The 15,302-nt window shown below is 51.2% G+C and overlaps 4 protein-coding genes across 4 annotated transcripts; 2 read left to right on the top strand and 2 right to left on the bottom strand.

Moving 5' to 3' along the window:
- Positions 1 to 251: 251 nt before the first annotated feature.
- Positions 252 to 3,138, bottom strand: PFICI_03529 (uncharacterized protein; the record flags this gene model as incomplete). The annotated part of the gene is made up of 3 exons (XM_007832110.1): positions 252 to 1,589; positions 1,647 to 2,391; positions 2,456 to 3,138. The coding sequence occupies 3 exons, from the start codon at positions 3,136 to 3,138 to the stop codon at positions 252 to 254; spliced, it is 2,766 nt and encodes a 921-aa protein (XP_007830301.1).
- A 1,192-nt stretch (positions 3,139 to 4,330) lies between these two features.
- Positions 4,331 to 6,457, top strand: PFICI_03528 (Conserved oligomeric Golgi complex subunit 6; the record flags this gene model as incomplete). The annotated part of the gene is made up of 1 exon (XM_007832109.1): positions 4,331 to 6,457. One exon carries the CDS (start codon positions 4,331 to 4,333, stop codon positions 6,455 to 6,457), a length of 2,127 nt encoding a protein of 708 aa, XP_007830300.1.
- Positions 6,458 to 8,298: 1,841 nt separating this feature from the next.
- Positions 8,299 to 11,012, top strand: PFICI_03527 (uncharacterized protein; the record flags this gene model as incomplete). Its single annotated transcript, XM_007832108.1, has 2 exons — positions 8,299 to 10,332; positions 10,530 to 11,012. The coding sequence occupies 2 exons, from the start codon at positions 8,299 to 8,301 to the stop codon at positions 11,010 to 11,012; spliced, it is 2,517 nt and encodes an 838-aa protein (XP_007830299.1).
- Positions 11,013 to 12,120: 1,108 nt separating this feature from the next.
- PFICI_03526 (uncharacterized protein) lies at positions 12,121 to 13,713 on the bottom strand (the record flags this gene model as incomplete). The annotated part of the gene is made up of 1 exon (XM_007832107.1): positions 12,121 to 13,713. The coding sequence occupies one exon, from the start codon at positions 13,711 to 13,713 to the stop codon at positions 12,121 to 12,123; it is 1,593 nt and encodes a 530-aa protein (XP_007830298.1).
- Positions 13,714 to 15,302: the final 1,589 nt, after the last annotated feature.

Here is a 15,302-nt window from a genome sequence, read left to right as displayed (position 1 = left end):
CAGTCTGCCACTTCTCCTAACCCAATGAACATAAGAAAATCTGTGAAATGGCATACTCGCGGTTATGTGTCTGTTCGCTTGCCATCACCCAAAACAAGATAATTCCAACAGAACGCCTGTCTACCGTATAATGCCATGCTCATCCTCAAAAAGAATCGCCATCAACTTTGACAGCGTGACGACTTTGATTGCCAAATATCAACGCAAGTACCGGAAACTCCATGCTCGCTAAGTTCATCCAGCATCCAGAGTTATAGAACTCCGCCAGTTCGGTTGTTCATTGCAATTTGCTGGAACTTTTGCATCATTTTTACCACTCCGGGTCCGTCTTCGGCATCCGCCGCTGTACTGTTCTCCCGACTGAGGCCCCTCCGAGGAGTTCCTTCCCATGTCGACTCACCAAGACGCGCAATGCTCTCCTCAACGTCCTCATCAGTGTATGTTGTGCCATGACGCTGCAAGGTCGCTATTGGCCGGCTCTCTTCCATCGACTCCTCGGTAATTCCTCCTTCCCCAAGATACGGTGCACGCAGCTGTCGGACTCGATGGTTCCCCCTCGATGCGAGCATAGATGCCGATGGTTGATTATGAGGGTCTAGTAGCATCGAAGCCATTGGAGAAGCCTGTGGCAGCGCCTGACCGAAACGTGCCGTCTTGCCTTGCTGCGGCTGAGGACCACGGCCTCGTAGAGCATCGCTGCGCCCCATACGGGATGCTCGCATGTCCGCAGCGAGCGTGGGCGAGTTGAGCCCAGGGAATGCAGGAGGCGGGTTGAAGGCATGTCGGCCGATGGGATGAGTCCCCGGCAGTCCCGTCCTGGGATTATAAACATAATTATCCAGGAATCCATGCATAGATGCTGCCATTTTGTTGTGTTTGGTCGCATAATAGTCCTCGCGAGCGTCGCTTGTTTGTCCCTGCTGTCGAGTAATCCTGGGGTCTCTCTGGAAATCAAAAACGGCAAACGAGCACACATAACCCAAGCCGTCAACATGAATCGTAAACTCCCTGAAGAAGTCAATGATCTGATCTGAGCATTTTGGGAGGCTAGAGAAAAGGATCAGAGGCGTCACGAGGATGCTCAACACCTCTTCCAAGAAGATGACAACTTTGAGTTTGTACAGTGTGTCAAACTCAGTTCGGACTTCATAGCTATGAAGGCGGTCTTTCCAGTGATCGGGCTCGTAGTGTGTGTAGCTGATGACATTGTTCATGTAGTATTCTGGATTGAAGACATTGTTGTCTTCCGAGAGCTGACCATGAGCCATTGCCCATATTGTTCCGCATATGGCAAGAAAGGTCAACGCATTGATGCCCAGGAAAATCTCGAAATCAACAAACATCTCTGGATCGGCAACACCTGCAAGGGCCAAGACAGCAATGATTGCACCAGAGATGAATCTTATGGTTCGCGCGGCGGATTCGGTCTTGAGTTTCGGGAATTGGTCAACATAATTCTTGGCGGAGGGGTACGACATATTCAGCCGTTCCTGGAACAGATGTGGCAATTCATTGAATTCCCTGAACTTCCATTCCGCAAGTGGGGTATACCCTCGCATATTGGCCGCGCCGGTGTTGGTTTTGAATTCCTGTGGTTCATGTTAATAAACATCATCAGATGCCACCGTGGTAGTTTCAACACGCACGTTGTAATACGTAAAGACAAAATCTATCAAGAGGTATCCTGCCAAGAATGGTGCGAATAAGAGATTCATAAACGCTGCAAAGGCAAACCGTTTCTTTAGTTCTCGGCTGAGCACTCCTCGATGGTCGGACTTCAGCACCTGTGGCTGAATTTGGCTGCTTTCGGTGAAGACGAGATCCAGGACACTAAACTGCAGAGTCCACAGCAGCGACCTGGACATGAACTGTCGGCCCCTGAAGAAGGGAATGGGGGCGGTCAAATCAAGTATATCCTTGTTGAATAGTGCTATGATGTAATTCTCCTTGCGCATTATTCGATTCGCAATATCGTGAGCGTCAAGCCGCTCCTTGGAAGACCCGACCATGTGTCGGCCGAGCTGCTTCGACAAGAACCGGCGCTGGCTTGGGGTGATGTTGCTGGCGGTTTTAACGTTTTGATCCCTCAGGCCGGTGATTCGTGATACCACGTCCTGCCAAGATACAGTCTGCATGTCGACCTCGGGGATCTCCAAGAGATAGACGTAAAAATCGCGGAGATGCATCAACCGCGGCAACTCCAGAAAGTATTGAATCATTTTTCCCACCACATACAAAGTGGTGCACCACAGGCCAAAATTCCAGATACCCCACATGTTCTTGGTGCATTTGGGTATCATGACTTCAGATAGACTTTTACTGTGTCGAATGGTGCGATAGTCCACACATTGCGTAAGAAAAGTCAACAGAGAAGCCATGAAGATGACCTTGCTATACATTGTGTCAGTACGTATCCAATAAGCGCTTCAACTGGCGCGTGGCTGCGTAAACATACATGATGTGCAAGAAGTTGTCCAGCAGAATACACCAAAACCCGGCACCTTGGTAGTAATTGTATACCTCTCTGGTAAAAGCGTCGAGATTCGAGACATTAGCCCATCTAAACATGGCTTTCTCCCTCGGGCTGATATTTAGTCCTAGCCTTCTGGTGGGAGCATTTGCTGGACCACCAGTCCCTGCCGGGCCATAGTCGTCGTCGCGATGGAGTCTTTGCTGTGCTTGTGTGGTCTCCCACTGCGCCTGAGTCCTACGACTGGAGGGCCCGGGTATGGCTGCTGTCCGTGTCGACGACCGGACACCAATCTGTGGGGAGGTGGCATGAGCAGCAGCCGGTGTTGCATCAGGCTCGACTAGTAGTGAGGCCGGTACTTCGTTGTCGCCATCGTCATCGGGAGCCAGCCACCTGGAGCTTGGATCCTGCCCAGTCCGCCGGGGTTGCGAGCGGCGGCTGTTGCGTGGTGGGTTCACGGGGCTTCCCACAGACACCTGGCTGTCATCAATAGCCAGCCCTGCGGCGCCCTGCAAATCATCGTCATGGAACTGATGGGCGAGGTTCTCATCATCTAAAGCAAGACCAGCTTGGTTCTCGATATCGACGTCTTGACCGTGGCCAAGTTGTTCATAGTACGGTCCGTCGTCCTTTCCAGGCACGAAGCGAGAGAAAAGGTTGCCAGCCATGACTGTCAAATATTAGTGGTAGTAGTAGTATTGCTTCGGCTATGCTGCGAGAGTATAAGTTTGGCGAGGACTTGATCGATGGAGGCAAGTCGGGAGCATCGTCTCGGCAGGGCGTGTCGTTCGTGCGTATCGGGCCGTTCGCTAAGCATCAGGGGATTTCCGCATAGATGGGATATACTGGGAAGAGAGAATGAACAGCGATTCTCAGGTGTATGTTCTGTTCGCTCTGTTGTGGTGATCTGCTTCTATCCAAGGCAGGTCACAGTCCCTGTTGACTCATGCCTAGTCCGTAAGGCTGTTTGCGCAGCTCCTAGTTACACGATTGTTTTTGGAAGCAATCATCTGCTCTCTGCTGGTGTGGGAAGGGATCAGGTGCCATGCTCTGTGGTAGTGTATTTGGGAAGATAGGCCAAAGTACATAGGCAGCGTGCTAAAATAAAGACAACTGGGTTCAAGGTGGTGAGCTGTTGAGGCACCCGCGCATCGCGTGCCCGCCGTGAAGTCATAAGTCCATACCAATCAGGTGCAGCACGTCAAAGAAAGGTCTATTTCTGTATGTACTTAGCTAACCTCTATTGGGTAACTAGGTACCTTGTTATTCTAGTGCCACATGTGCAGTGCTTATCGAGGGGAGCAACATTTGAATGCATTAATGGACCGATTACATACATCTTTACTGCTCGAAAACTCCCTGTCTATTATACGCATTCATATAAATACACCCTATGAGACATGTAGCTATCGATGCAAGTATTCATGGTCATTGCATGATATCGCTTCTGTATTGGAAAATATTGTGGCATACAACCAAGTAAACACACATGGCATTCAACGTTCTATATGGTAGGTACCTAATCAGAGGCCTAGCCAAGCCTAAAGCATACCTAATACTTTGGGTGTGGGCATTTTCGCCCACAAGCAAGCACTGAAGTCCGCGGGGCTCTTTGTACTACGTACCGAGTACGCACCTTGCGTACACTTTTACGTGTACACCCCGGACCCTGACCAGTCCTTCCGTTGAACCACGTTGAATCCACGAACGGAAGACACTTGAGTAGGAAGCCATAGCAACATAATTGTCGCTGTCGTCCCACCAGAAGCCTTCTAGCACCGGCCCAGACCAACTCCCGGTGGCTATGATTGTGCTGTACCTATATACCCCCATAACCTTTAGACGTGAGGCTCCTTCAAGATGGCCTCAATCGGCTTGAATCACCTTTCTCTCCCCCCTAGAGATGGGCTTGTGTCTGGGCCTCTGTCACCCGCAACACCATCCACGCCTGGCCTGGCACCCAGAAACTCAAACCCCTTGACCTCCAAAGTCACGAGTGTCCTGTCAACTTCCTATGCAGATGCAGAGTTCCGAGAGGCCCTGAATCTGCTTGATGATCGTCGGGTCGGAAACAACCCAGAGACACGCAGACAGCTGCGGTTGGAGATCCAAAAGGACGTTATTGAGAGCAATGGCCAGATCATCACAGAATTTGGCCGCGTCGCAGACCACTTGCGACGCATCGGAGCCACTATCGACAAGCTCAACAGAAACTACCACGAGATGAAAACTCATGTTACAGCAGCCCACGAAGCTACTTCTTCTACTCTTGAGGAGACTTCAAACCTCATGGCACAAAAACAAAAGGTGGAAAAGAAGCAGCAAATCCTGCAAGCTCTTCGAAATCATTTTGTGCTGCCCGAAGACGACATTGCGGCGCTGTGTTCCGCGTCGGAGCCCGTCGATGATCGCTTCTTCATGGTGCTGGCAAAGACCAAGAAAATTCAAAAGGACTGCGAATTGCTTCTGGGCTTTGAGAATCAGACGCTCGGCCTCGAAGTCATGGAGCAGGCATCGAAGCACCTGAATCAGGCCTTTCAGAAACTCTACCGCTGGACGCAGAGGGAATTCAAGACCCTGAACTTGGAGAATCCACAGATCAACTCATCTGTACGAAGAGCATTACGTGTCTTGGCCGAGCGGCCCTCTCTGTTCCAAAACTGTCTCGACTTCTTTGCCGAAGCACGTGAACAAATACTCTCGGACTCATTCTACCTTGCCCTCACAGGTACCTCCGCATCTGGGCGGGAGGACCATTCGGTGAAACCCATTGACTTGGTGGCACACGACCCTTTACGGTATGTGGGCGATATGCTTGCATGGACACATTCAGCTACCGTCAGCGAGAGAGAAGCACTCGAAGTTCTCTTTGTATCCGACGGCAACGAGATTGCAAAAGGGCTTCAGGAAGGACGCGAAAACGAACTGTGGAGGCTCATGGCCGATGAGGCTGATGGGTCATCAGAATTCGACGCCGTGAAAGCACTCAACGAGCTGGTTGACCGAAACGTATCTGGAGCTGCGCGTGTTCTCAGGCAGAGAGTCGAGCAGGTCATACAGACCAATGAGGACACGATTCTTGCCTACAAGCTTGCGAATCTGCTCGGTTTCTATCGCTTCACGTTTTCCAAGCTCCTGGGCCCCCGGTCTATACTACTAGAATCTTTGACAAATGTAGAGACTGAAGCTCTTCGACAATTCCGATCATTGATGAGAGATCACATCGCCACCTTACAAGGCGAGTTCCAACACACACCGTCTGACCTTGGTCCGCCCGACTTTTTGCAAGAGTCACTCAAACAGTTGATTGCCATTATGAAAACTTATGATTCGTCTCTTGCGTCAACTGGAGACAGAGAATCCGAATTCCAGCCAATCCTGAGCGAGTCTTTTGACCCTTTTGTCTCCGGATGTGAGAATATGTCTAGAACTATCGCTGGCTACTCCAGCTCCATCTTCCTCATCAATTGTCTCCTTGCAGCCAAGGCAGCCCTAGAGCCATTCGACTTCACCAAGAAGAGAGTACACGACCTCCAACATACTGTGGAAGAGCATACGGACATACTCATTCAGAGCCAATACACGTACTTGAAGACTGAGTCGGGATTGGCTCCCCTCTTTGATGCATTAGGGTCGGTAAAGCGCAGCGAGGTTGATATCGCCACGGCCAGAATGATCGAGGCTCTACAGCCCGGCGCTCTGACAGCAGCCAGCCAAGCTCTGGATGACTTTCTCCCCTCAGCACTCATGGACGCAACAGAAAATCTGCGTCACCTTCAAGACTCGAAACTGGCACGGGAGGTGACCGAAGCAGCAGCAGAAAAGTTCTGCGTAGCTTTTGAGCATGTGGAAGAGATACTGATCGCGATGGATGAACTGGCTGAACAGCCGCCGCCGAGTGCTTTAGCAGATGAGCTTAGCAGCTCGCAGAGCTTGCGCGCATTGTTCCCCAGGACTACCGGAGAAATCAGAGTGCTGCTTTCTTAGCATCGATACCCCAGTCAATAATATCAGCCCTCTCGGAGGGGTCGGTGTCTTGTTTAACTCAACGTTTGCGATCAATTAAGCATGGCGTAGCTTATTCCTCGTTCAGGAATGGTTGGTTCATGCCAGCGTCTGGGAAATCTAGGTGCTTTGAAGGCCCATTTCACAGAACTTACAACTGTAACTCAAGAAATCACTTGGCAACATTCGAGAGCGGTGCCACCCTCCTCTTCCTCCCTTTTCTCGAAATAGGCATCTTTCATGTGCATACTGAATATTTGAAAGAAGAGCTGCCAGGCCCAGAATGTCACTCGCATCCGTGGTCGATGAGGATGCTGTCTCGATCAGACCCAGTATACAGGCAGAAGCGGGCGACTGAGCACGCGGGAGATGGAACACTGCTCCGATTGATGCGACTAGATTCGCCGACAACAATTCAAGCTCGCACATTACGTTGAAAAATGAAAGTATGCTCAGTACCGGCGAGGCCAAGGCGCTCAAGTTCGTAAAATGACCAATATACCCACTGACCGACTGACGTATCTATCTACCCATGACGGTGACGTTGGGGATGTCCGTATGCAAATTCAACGTCGAACCTTAACCAATGGCCCGGAAACTCCAATTCCTCTCGGGTACAGTAGGCTGAAAGGCCAGTGGCAATCAAATCTGTTGCGACATTAAAGAGAGCCCTTACTTCTTAGCCTACATTCTGACTTCTCATAAAAAAAGAGTTTGGCCCTCTGGCACCAACCTCCTCCTTTTTGAAAAATTACTGTCTTTGATCTCAGCTGTACAGTCAAGAACGGCATCGGTCGCGACAGAGCCAGAACGCTGAGACAATGCAGGACGTTATCAGAAGAAGAAGAAGTCATGGAGTTGCCTTGTGCGCAAATGCATGCCGCCCTCGGTATATCTGAATGGCTCAACTGCAGCAACATGGCAGTATGGCCGCCATTCGTGGGAAATCCATGCGCCTGTATCATGAAAAGCCGCTCGCTCTATCACACATAGCAAGGAGTCTGGAGTGGTTACTGAAACTCCTCATTCCATTACAGCTGCATAATAAATGGGATGCACAAATGAGCTAGAGCTTGCATGCATTGCTGAGCGGAGCAGCACTTGAACAGCAGACCCGTCGTTTACGCACCGTTCAAAGCACATTAAGAATGAGTATGTGGTCATGATCAAAGAGTCTTCGACAGTCTACCGTTGTGCTCTCTAAGCGCAGCCGAACTTCCTTGTGGCGTCCTCTAACATACCGCCTTCCGCAGTCTCCTCGCAGATCACTTGCCGCTGCCGACTGACAACACGGACTGACGCCTCGAGCAGGCGTCTTGGTTTGAATATGGACAAGTCCCCAGAGATTCCCTTGACGTCGGATTACTCATGCGCGTTCTAGCAAAGTCGAGAAACCGGCGTCTCCCTTCTCATCAGGCCGAAACCCTGCAATATGGTCATGCTGGTAATCTATTTCAAGACAAGGAAATATGGGGTTGGTCGACGTACCGCGGCTAGGGCAGTATGTCAAACTCTAACCTGCATCGTAAATGCAACGAAACCGTTCACCAGCCGAGCAATTTATGTGCAGCCGTGAAGGCCTGCGTCTCTCTTGAACGCCAACAAGGTCTAGCTTGAGGGTGGTTGAATTCTAGATGTATCTAGCTCCCCTTATCCTCTCAATTATGCCATCATACCATCCGTCCCCTCCGGCTAATCGCGCCGTCGTATGTTTTGATTTCGATATCAACAAGGAGAAGATTGCTTGTAAAGACATGTCCACGATTATACTGACATAATTGGATCACCGAATCTCTCATTAGAGATCATCCAAGCAAGGAATCATGGCTGACCAACACAGGCATCCGCGCCGGGGCCCTCCGGTGTCGTACACTGGTCACCAGCAGGAAGACGAACAAGTCCCAACAGCAGATATTATACAACGAGTCGCGGATGCCATGATTGCCAATACCCACTCATATGCGAGGCGATACTCGGACAGTTTGTATCAGAACAGCCAGAGCACTCCGTACCTAGCACGCGAGTCGAGGACGCCCGCGCAGGAGCCGGCAGATTACTTCATGAATCTCGGAGATTATAGCAGCACCAGAGACAGATCGTCACGTCAACATGGAGGGTCTTCACGAAGTATGGAAGTGCCACGCCCAGCAAGAGGGCCGTCGCGGGGCATGGACATGAGAGAACACAGTCGAGAGCCATTCCCGACCTTTTATGCTTTCCCGCCTCCATCAGATACCATGTCTGGGCCTAGGAGATCAGAACCCGCGATCCGACCACATACGGCCTATCAAGAGCGCGAGAAGGTGGACTCAGACAGAAGCAGCTACTCGTTGGCCATGGATCTCCCGCCGCGGGTGGCGAGCTGGTCACCCACGAATGATCCCACAGGCCCTCCCAGTGCTCTGTCACGGAGTCGCTCTGATTCTGCTAGTCCAATGGAATTCCCCGACGACAGAAGGAACATGGGATACAGGTCCTTGACAGGGACTACTCACACTGACCGGCCATTCTCGCATCATGCTCCTAAGCACCATGCTCATGCGCTTTCAAGTGATTATGGAAACGACCATGTTTATGAGAGCGTCGTTCAAGACGATACCATCAGTCCCGTCAATAAGGTAGGGCCGTTTGGGGCTTCCAACGCCACAACACTACTTCAACCACAGTCGATCCAGATGTTATCTCGCGATGAGAAGTCGGTGCCAATGTCGATCCAGTATGGACGATACACATACATCCGCGAAGATGCGCAGGCGGACTGGACAGCAGCAGAGCTACAGAGGCAGCTCAGTGAAAAGCCACCTCCAGAAAAGACCAAGCTGCGAACATTACTTCACGAGATTGCATTTGTCTTCATCATTGCAGTCGCGCAAGCGTTGATGCTCGCCGGAGTAGCTCAGGCTCTCGTGCCAGCCTCCATCATTGGGAGCTCGTTTGGCTATGACAAACCAGCAGATTTGGCATGGTTTTCTGCGGCATACGCTCTCACGGCGGGCACGTTTGTTCTTCCAGCCGGCCGATTGGGCGACCTGTTTGGCCACAAGAAGATCTTCGTCATTGGCTTTTTCTGGTTTGCTATCTGGAGTTTCATCACGGGCTTCTCCCAGCAGGTCAATGGGAACGGCGGTCAGGGTGCCATCTACTTCAATATCTGCCGCGCCTTTCAAGGCATCGGGCCTGCCATGCAAGTCCCCAATGGACAGGCCATGCTCGGCCGGGCTTATGAGCCAGGGCCTCGCAAAGCACTCGTCATGAGTCTCCTCGGTGCCGCCGCCCCATTCGGCTTTGTGGTGGGCGGCACCATGGCCAGTGTCTTCTCCGAGCTCGTCAATTGGCCTTGGGCATTCTGGTGCTTGGCTGCAGTCTGTGTTGGCTTTGGGTGTCTCTCCATCTTGGTGCTTCCCAACTCGCCTGTCGAAAAGAGAAGCAAGAGAGAAAGTCTCTGGGTCCAGCTAGATGCGACTGGCATCCTCCTCGGGGTGTCTGGTCTCGTGCTCTTCAATTTTGCCTGGAACCAAGCCGGACTGGTATCCTGGAGCACCCCATATACATACTTCCTACTCATCATAGCACTGATGCTCTTGGCCGTCTTTGTCTTTGCCGAGCTGCACGCTCCTTATCCGCTCGTCCCTATTGCTGCGATGCAGTCACAGACCAATTTCGTGCTAGCCTGTACGGCCGTGGGCTGGGGTTGCTTCTCGATATGGGTCTTTTACGGCGTGCAGTTCCTCGAGGTCCTCCGGGGTTGGTCGCCCCTAATAACTTCAGCAGCGCTTGCGCCAGCTCCAATAACCGGGCTCATCGCCTCACTGCTCGTCGCCCGCTACATGATGCGCGTTGGGCCGCACTGGATCATGGTAAGTCTTTTCCGCGTTTTCTTGCCTCATGCACCTTGAGCTTGCTTGTACGGTGCAACAAGGTCGGGTTGTAGACAAAACTCGTAGAGAGGGTGCCCCCGTACAGAAACCAGACATGTTCCGGCTCATGGAAGGAGGGGTTAGAAAAATACAACAGATATCCCAGTGCTAACTCTTGTTTTCCTTGTGCCTCTCAGCTTATATCCATGGTGGCTTTCTTCGTCGGCAGCCTACTCATGTCTACGGCTCCTGTCAAACAGATCTATTGGGGCAACACCTTCTTTTCGATTCTCATCATGCCGTTTGGCATGGACATGAGCAACCCAGCCGCGACCATCATTCTGAGTAATAGCGTCGGCAAGCAGCACCAGGGCATTGCGGCCAGTCTGGTCGTCACCGTCGTCAACTATAGCATCAGCACCGCGCTGGGATTCGCAGCCACCATCGAGGCACACGTCAACGACGACGGCAAGGACGTCCTAGCGGGGTTCAGGGGAGCACAGTACTTTAGTGTGGGCCTGGGCGTCCTCGGGTGCCTCATTGCGCTCACATTTGCGCTCACGACCATTCGCAGGCAACACGCCGATGCAGATCAGCTCAGAGTTCAGGTCCCAGCAACAGAGCCATTGAGTCGAGAGTCTGAAAGCTACATCTCCTCCCCAGAGGATCAGAGGGAATAAGTGGGCGCTGAGAGCGAATCACGTTCCTCACGAGGCACGTTTTAATTGACCTGGTGTTTGGCAAGCGAGGTTCCATTTCTTTTCGTTATTCATCTTCTTACATACATAATCGGTACAGGGCCCCTCTTATTGGCCAGGACACTCTTCAGACATTTGAGGTGCGAAAATAAAAACAACGGCTCATCATATAGTATAGACAACTCTGTATGCATAGGGGCGGATGCTGACACGCACCCGACCACCCATGAGGTTGATGGTACTTGAGGGGCAACACTGATTTGATACATAGGCGGCCTCAATACTAACATTGACATGGATTAATAGACTAGAGTCCAGAAAAAAGAATCAGGTGTGGTCTCACCAAATTTTCTCTGTGCATATTAAAGTCCACCAGATAGATTAAGAGAGATATATGCTTGTCATGATTTCAACTACTCTGTAAATTAAACTACTCCGTAAATTAGGACTTGCCACCACGAATCAGCGTCTACGCGATGTATCAATCGAAACCAGTTCCAAAGACAGGATTTCTCTTGTATAGATGCAAAAAAAAAAGGTGAAATAAACTGTACCCCAGGTTAGTTGACGCGGTCATTGCTTTTTAAATCAGTGGTTCCGAATAGAAGATTATATGATAGATATACATGGCACACACACATCGCCAAGGTTGTTCTTGAACGGCTCTAATGATACCACTAGTGGGGAAAACATGAATAGTACTAAATAACATAATAAGTCAAGAACGCGGTAGAAAATTGTATGTTTGTGGGCTTTGAATGCAAAGAAAACCAAGAATCTAGTGGCTATTTTTCCTGCCATCTATCCAATGTTTCTCTACTTCTAGCCTTTGGCGTCTAGACTGTCCCGAGCACCGTTCGGTGCCAGTGATATGTGAGAAGTTAACATCCAGACTCCAGTGATACACATGTAATATTATACTTTATTCTGGTTAGTTACAACCGAGCCAAGCATTGCATATGGTTATATGCCAGCCCTTTCTAAGTGACAACTGCTGTTCCCGTGTTTCCTTGCTGCAGCATTGGATGCAGGTTCCACTCTCGAGAGGAATACAAGGGGAGGAAAAAACACTGCTGTGACTGCATCAGCGTCAGCGTCCAACATCTGATTTCGACTTCTTGGAGGGCCATATGTCGACGCTGCCAGTCCTGGGCCTCTTGCTCGGATTGTCCTCCACCTCGGCCAGCTTATTTAGCACTGCTGCGAGCCTACGCCGTGCCTCCATCTCTCGTCTCGTACTTTCTGGCCCGCTGGGTCGATAGAACTGCTTGACAATGGAGACGGTGGCATGGTAGCACTCGTAGAGCATGAGCCGGATGCTGGCATTCTCGCGGTCTTCGATGAGGTCGTCGGGTGGTGGACTTGAGATCCTCGATATGCTGCCGGCGGCCGGAGATGACGAAGAAGTAGTAGCAGTACCGTGGGCTGTTGTAGCCAGAGTTGAGCCCCTCGAGGGCTGTTGACGGAAGCCGCGGATGAAATTCGAAGAAGGCTCGTCGTTGAAGATTTCAGCCATGAGGGGATCTCCAAAAATGCAGTTGCTCCAGTCTCGTAGACCGCTGACTGATATTCTGGCATTTTCACCTTGTCCAAATCTGTCCATGTTGTCCCTGGCGACTGGCCTAGACGGTTGATTCATGTCCAGGATGGCACTGCTATCTCCCACCAGTGTTTGCCAGTGCCGATTTCTAGGGCTGAATTTGTCGCTAGTATGGATACTCGAAGCTGGGGAGGACGTCGTCTCATGAGAAGTAGTCTGTGTTTCGGCTACGTCGGTTCTCGGCCGGTGCTCCAGCTCGGTGCCACGGTACACGATCACGTTTGTATCACTACCCGCATCGAGTACGACCAGGCGAGATTGTGTAACAGCATCCAACAGATGACCTAGGCGTTGCACGTGATGTCGTATTTGCGAGTAGCTAATTGTGACGGCCAGGTCTTCTCCGTCTCGGAGTATACTCTCGACCAAGGCGTGAAAGGCCTTGGACCAGGAATCGATACCGCCCAACGCACTTGACGCAGCGGCAGAACTTGAGTCTGAAAGAGGCCCTTGCTGGCCAATGACGGCAACAGCTGGACCAAACTTGGAGTTGGGGGCTTTCAGAGTGGTCATGAGCCGTATGAATTGCCCTTTTTGGTAATCTAGATCGACTCGTTCTTCTTCAGATAGAGGTGGGGACAATAAACTGATGACTGAACCTCGACTTGGCTCTGTTAAATTAAAGGCAACTCCCAGATCGTGACTCAGGGGTGAGTGGGCGATTAATTCTGGCAGGTATCTGAAGAGAGGGGTATCCACCAATTCGGGCCAAACGAGAATCTCTGGCTGCAACTGTGTTATTGGTTGGTCGTTTTGGAAAGGCCCAAGGTTCGTGAGGGACTGTATCGATATCCTCTGGTCTTTTGTTGCGAGTGGCGATATCGATGGTGCTCTTCTACATATCCACGATATGAGCAGGGCCTCGGACAGCACGAGCCACTGCTCCGATCGCAGCAATCTAATCATGGGAGCCGGCGGAATGGTCAAGACGAGGTTACGACCACTGCTCACTTTTACACGAGCATCTCTTTGCGGTCGGATGGAAGAGAGTGGTTGAATGGACTCGACGGAGACGCCGGGAAGAGCCCGACTTATAACTATCTTCATTGCCTCAACCGATGGCGGGCGGGTGGACGAGTCCATCGTGAAACTGATTGGTGACGAGCAGTAGACTCGTGGAACAACGGCGATTGTTTGGCGAGATGAGTCTTGAGGTTTTGTGAGACATTGTGGAATAGGCGGGCTTCTTGATAAAGAGGAAGAAGAGAGACATGAGCCACCACCAGCTTTGGAGCTTTGAAAGGCTTCCAAGGCACAGTGGAACGGTAGGAGCGAAGAGCCTTGGAGACTTATCCCGGCCCCTGGCTTCCCTCGCAGAACTTCCGAAGGTGTCATGTTCCCATCTAAGAGGAGGTGAACAGGTAGTCAGGCAGGGAATTAGATACCCAAGAGTTGAAACTATCCGAGTGGAAACCCCTGATGGAGTAAACACGGGCTCACCCAATACATGTGGCAGGCAGTATAGTAGGATTCTTTCCTATCTGAAGGGTCTGTGGTAGCAATACCTGTCCAGGAAGGTATTGGTAGATATGCGAGGATATAGTCCAACGACAGGGGGGCAAGCTTTGAGCCAATGCTCACTGATAATTTCTAGAACCGCAGATAAGTGGTAGAACCTGGACGAGGATAGTACTACCACTGATACAGGACCAGGCCTCTAGTCAAAATTGGTGACAGGCTGGGATCAAAGAGAGAGAGAGCTTGATACTCCCCAAAAAAGAACGGGTGTTGTTGCACCCGAGAGAAAATGGGCAGGGAAGCTCTCAGAGGCAGGAGTATTATAACCACAATCCAGGCGGGAAAAGATCGTGGCCCTTGTATTTCAAATAAAACTCGAGGCAAGCATAAACATCATGCCGCCCGGACTGAAAGCTTGGCCTATCAAGCTATAGTATACGCCAGAATGAATTCCACATGGCAACAAGTCGAGTCTAGAAAGAAGCCCGGTGGATACTAATGACAGCAGAGTCAAGTTGACTATTTCCCTGGTCGGACAAATCCGGCGTAGATTGGCGACAACAACGACGACTCGGAGCAGGAGAAGCAGGAAGAGGAGTGGGGGGGAGGACCGATGGAATATCCAGTGTCGGCAGTCAGAAAAAGCCAACCAATAAAGCGGTATGGAAAAGAGCAGAGGTCGAATTGGTCCCATTGTCCGTTGTGGGTGGACAGCATGGTCAACCGAATGTAGGTAGGGCTGGCTGTGAATTATGGACTGGCAAGCTCGACGACGTGCCAAGAAGCAGTCCAACGGCGCCATAGATACATAGGGAGTTCGTACCTGACCCGTGATAGGTGCAGCAGGCGAGGCAGACGCCAGATCCTCATGCGGCACACGGCGGCGGATCCAATGTTACGTAGCAGGGCAAGCGGGAAACTATCTAGGTGGATGGATGGGTTCGAGAAGCCTCGTCAGTGCCGTTCTAGACGACGGGGGAGGAACAATGAGTAGAATGACTGGTTCTATGGGGGAAAGAAAAGACATGAATATCGGGCAAGACGAGAGGGCCAAGGTGGAAATAGGCTTTAGGAAAACGCGGCTGTAGCACTCGCTATGGTCTAGCTCAACAGCCTCTCGCGCGAGTGCGCAGGTCCAGCTCCGACGAACCAGTCTTGTCTGGGCAGCTTCATCGTGGGCGCGTATGTACTATATCGTTGAAAAAGAGAGAGAG

This window comes from Pestalotiopsis fici (assembly GCF_000516985.1).
Source record: "Pestalotiopsis fici W106-1 unplaced genomic scaffold PFICI_Scf_2, whole genome shotgun sequence".
In the NCBI taxonomy this organism is placed as follows: domain Eukaryota; kingdom Fungi; phylum Ascomycota; class Sordariomycetes; order Amphisphaeriales; family Sporocadaceae; genus Pestalotiopsis; species Pestalotiopsis fici.
This window is presented reverse-complemented; position numbering and strand designations above follow the sequence as displayed.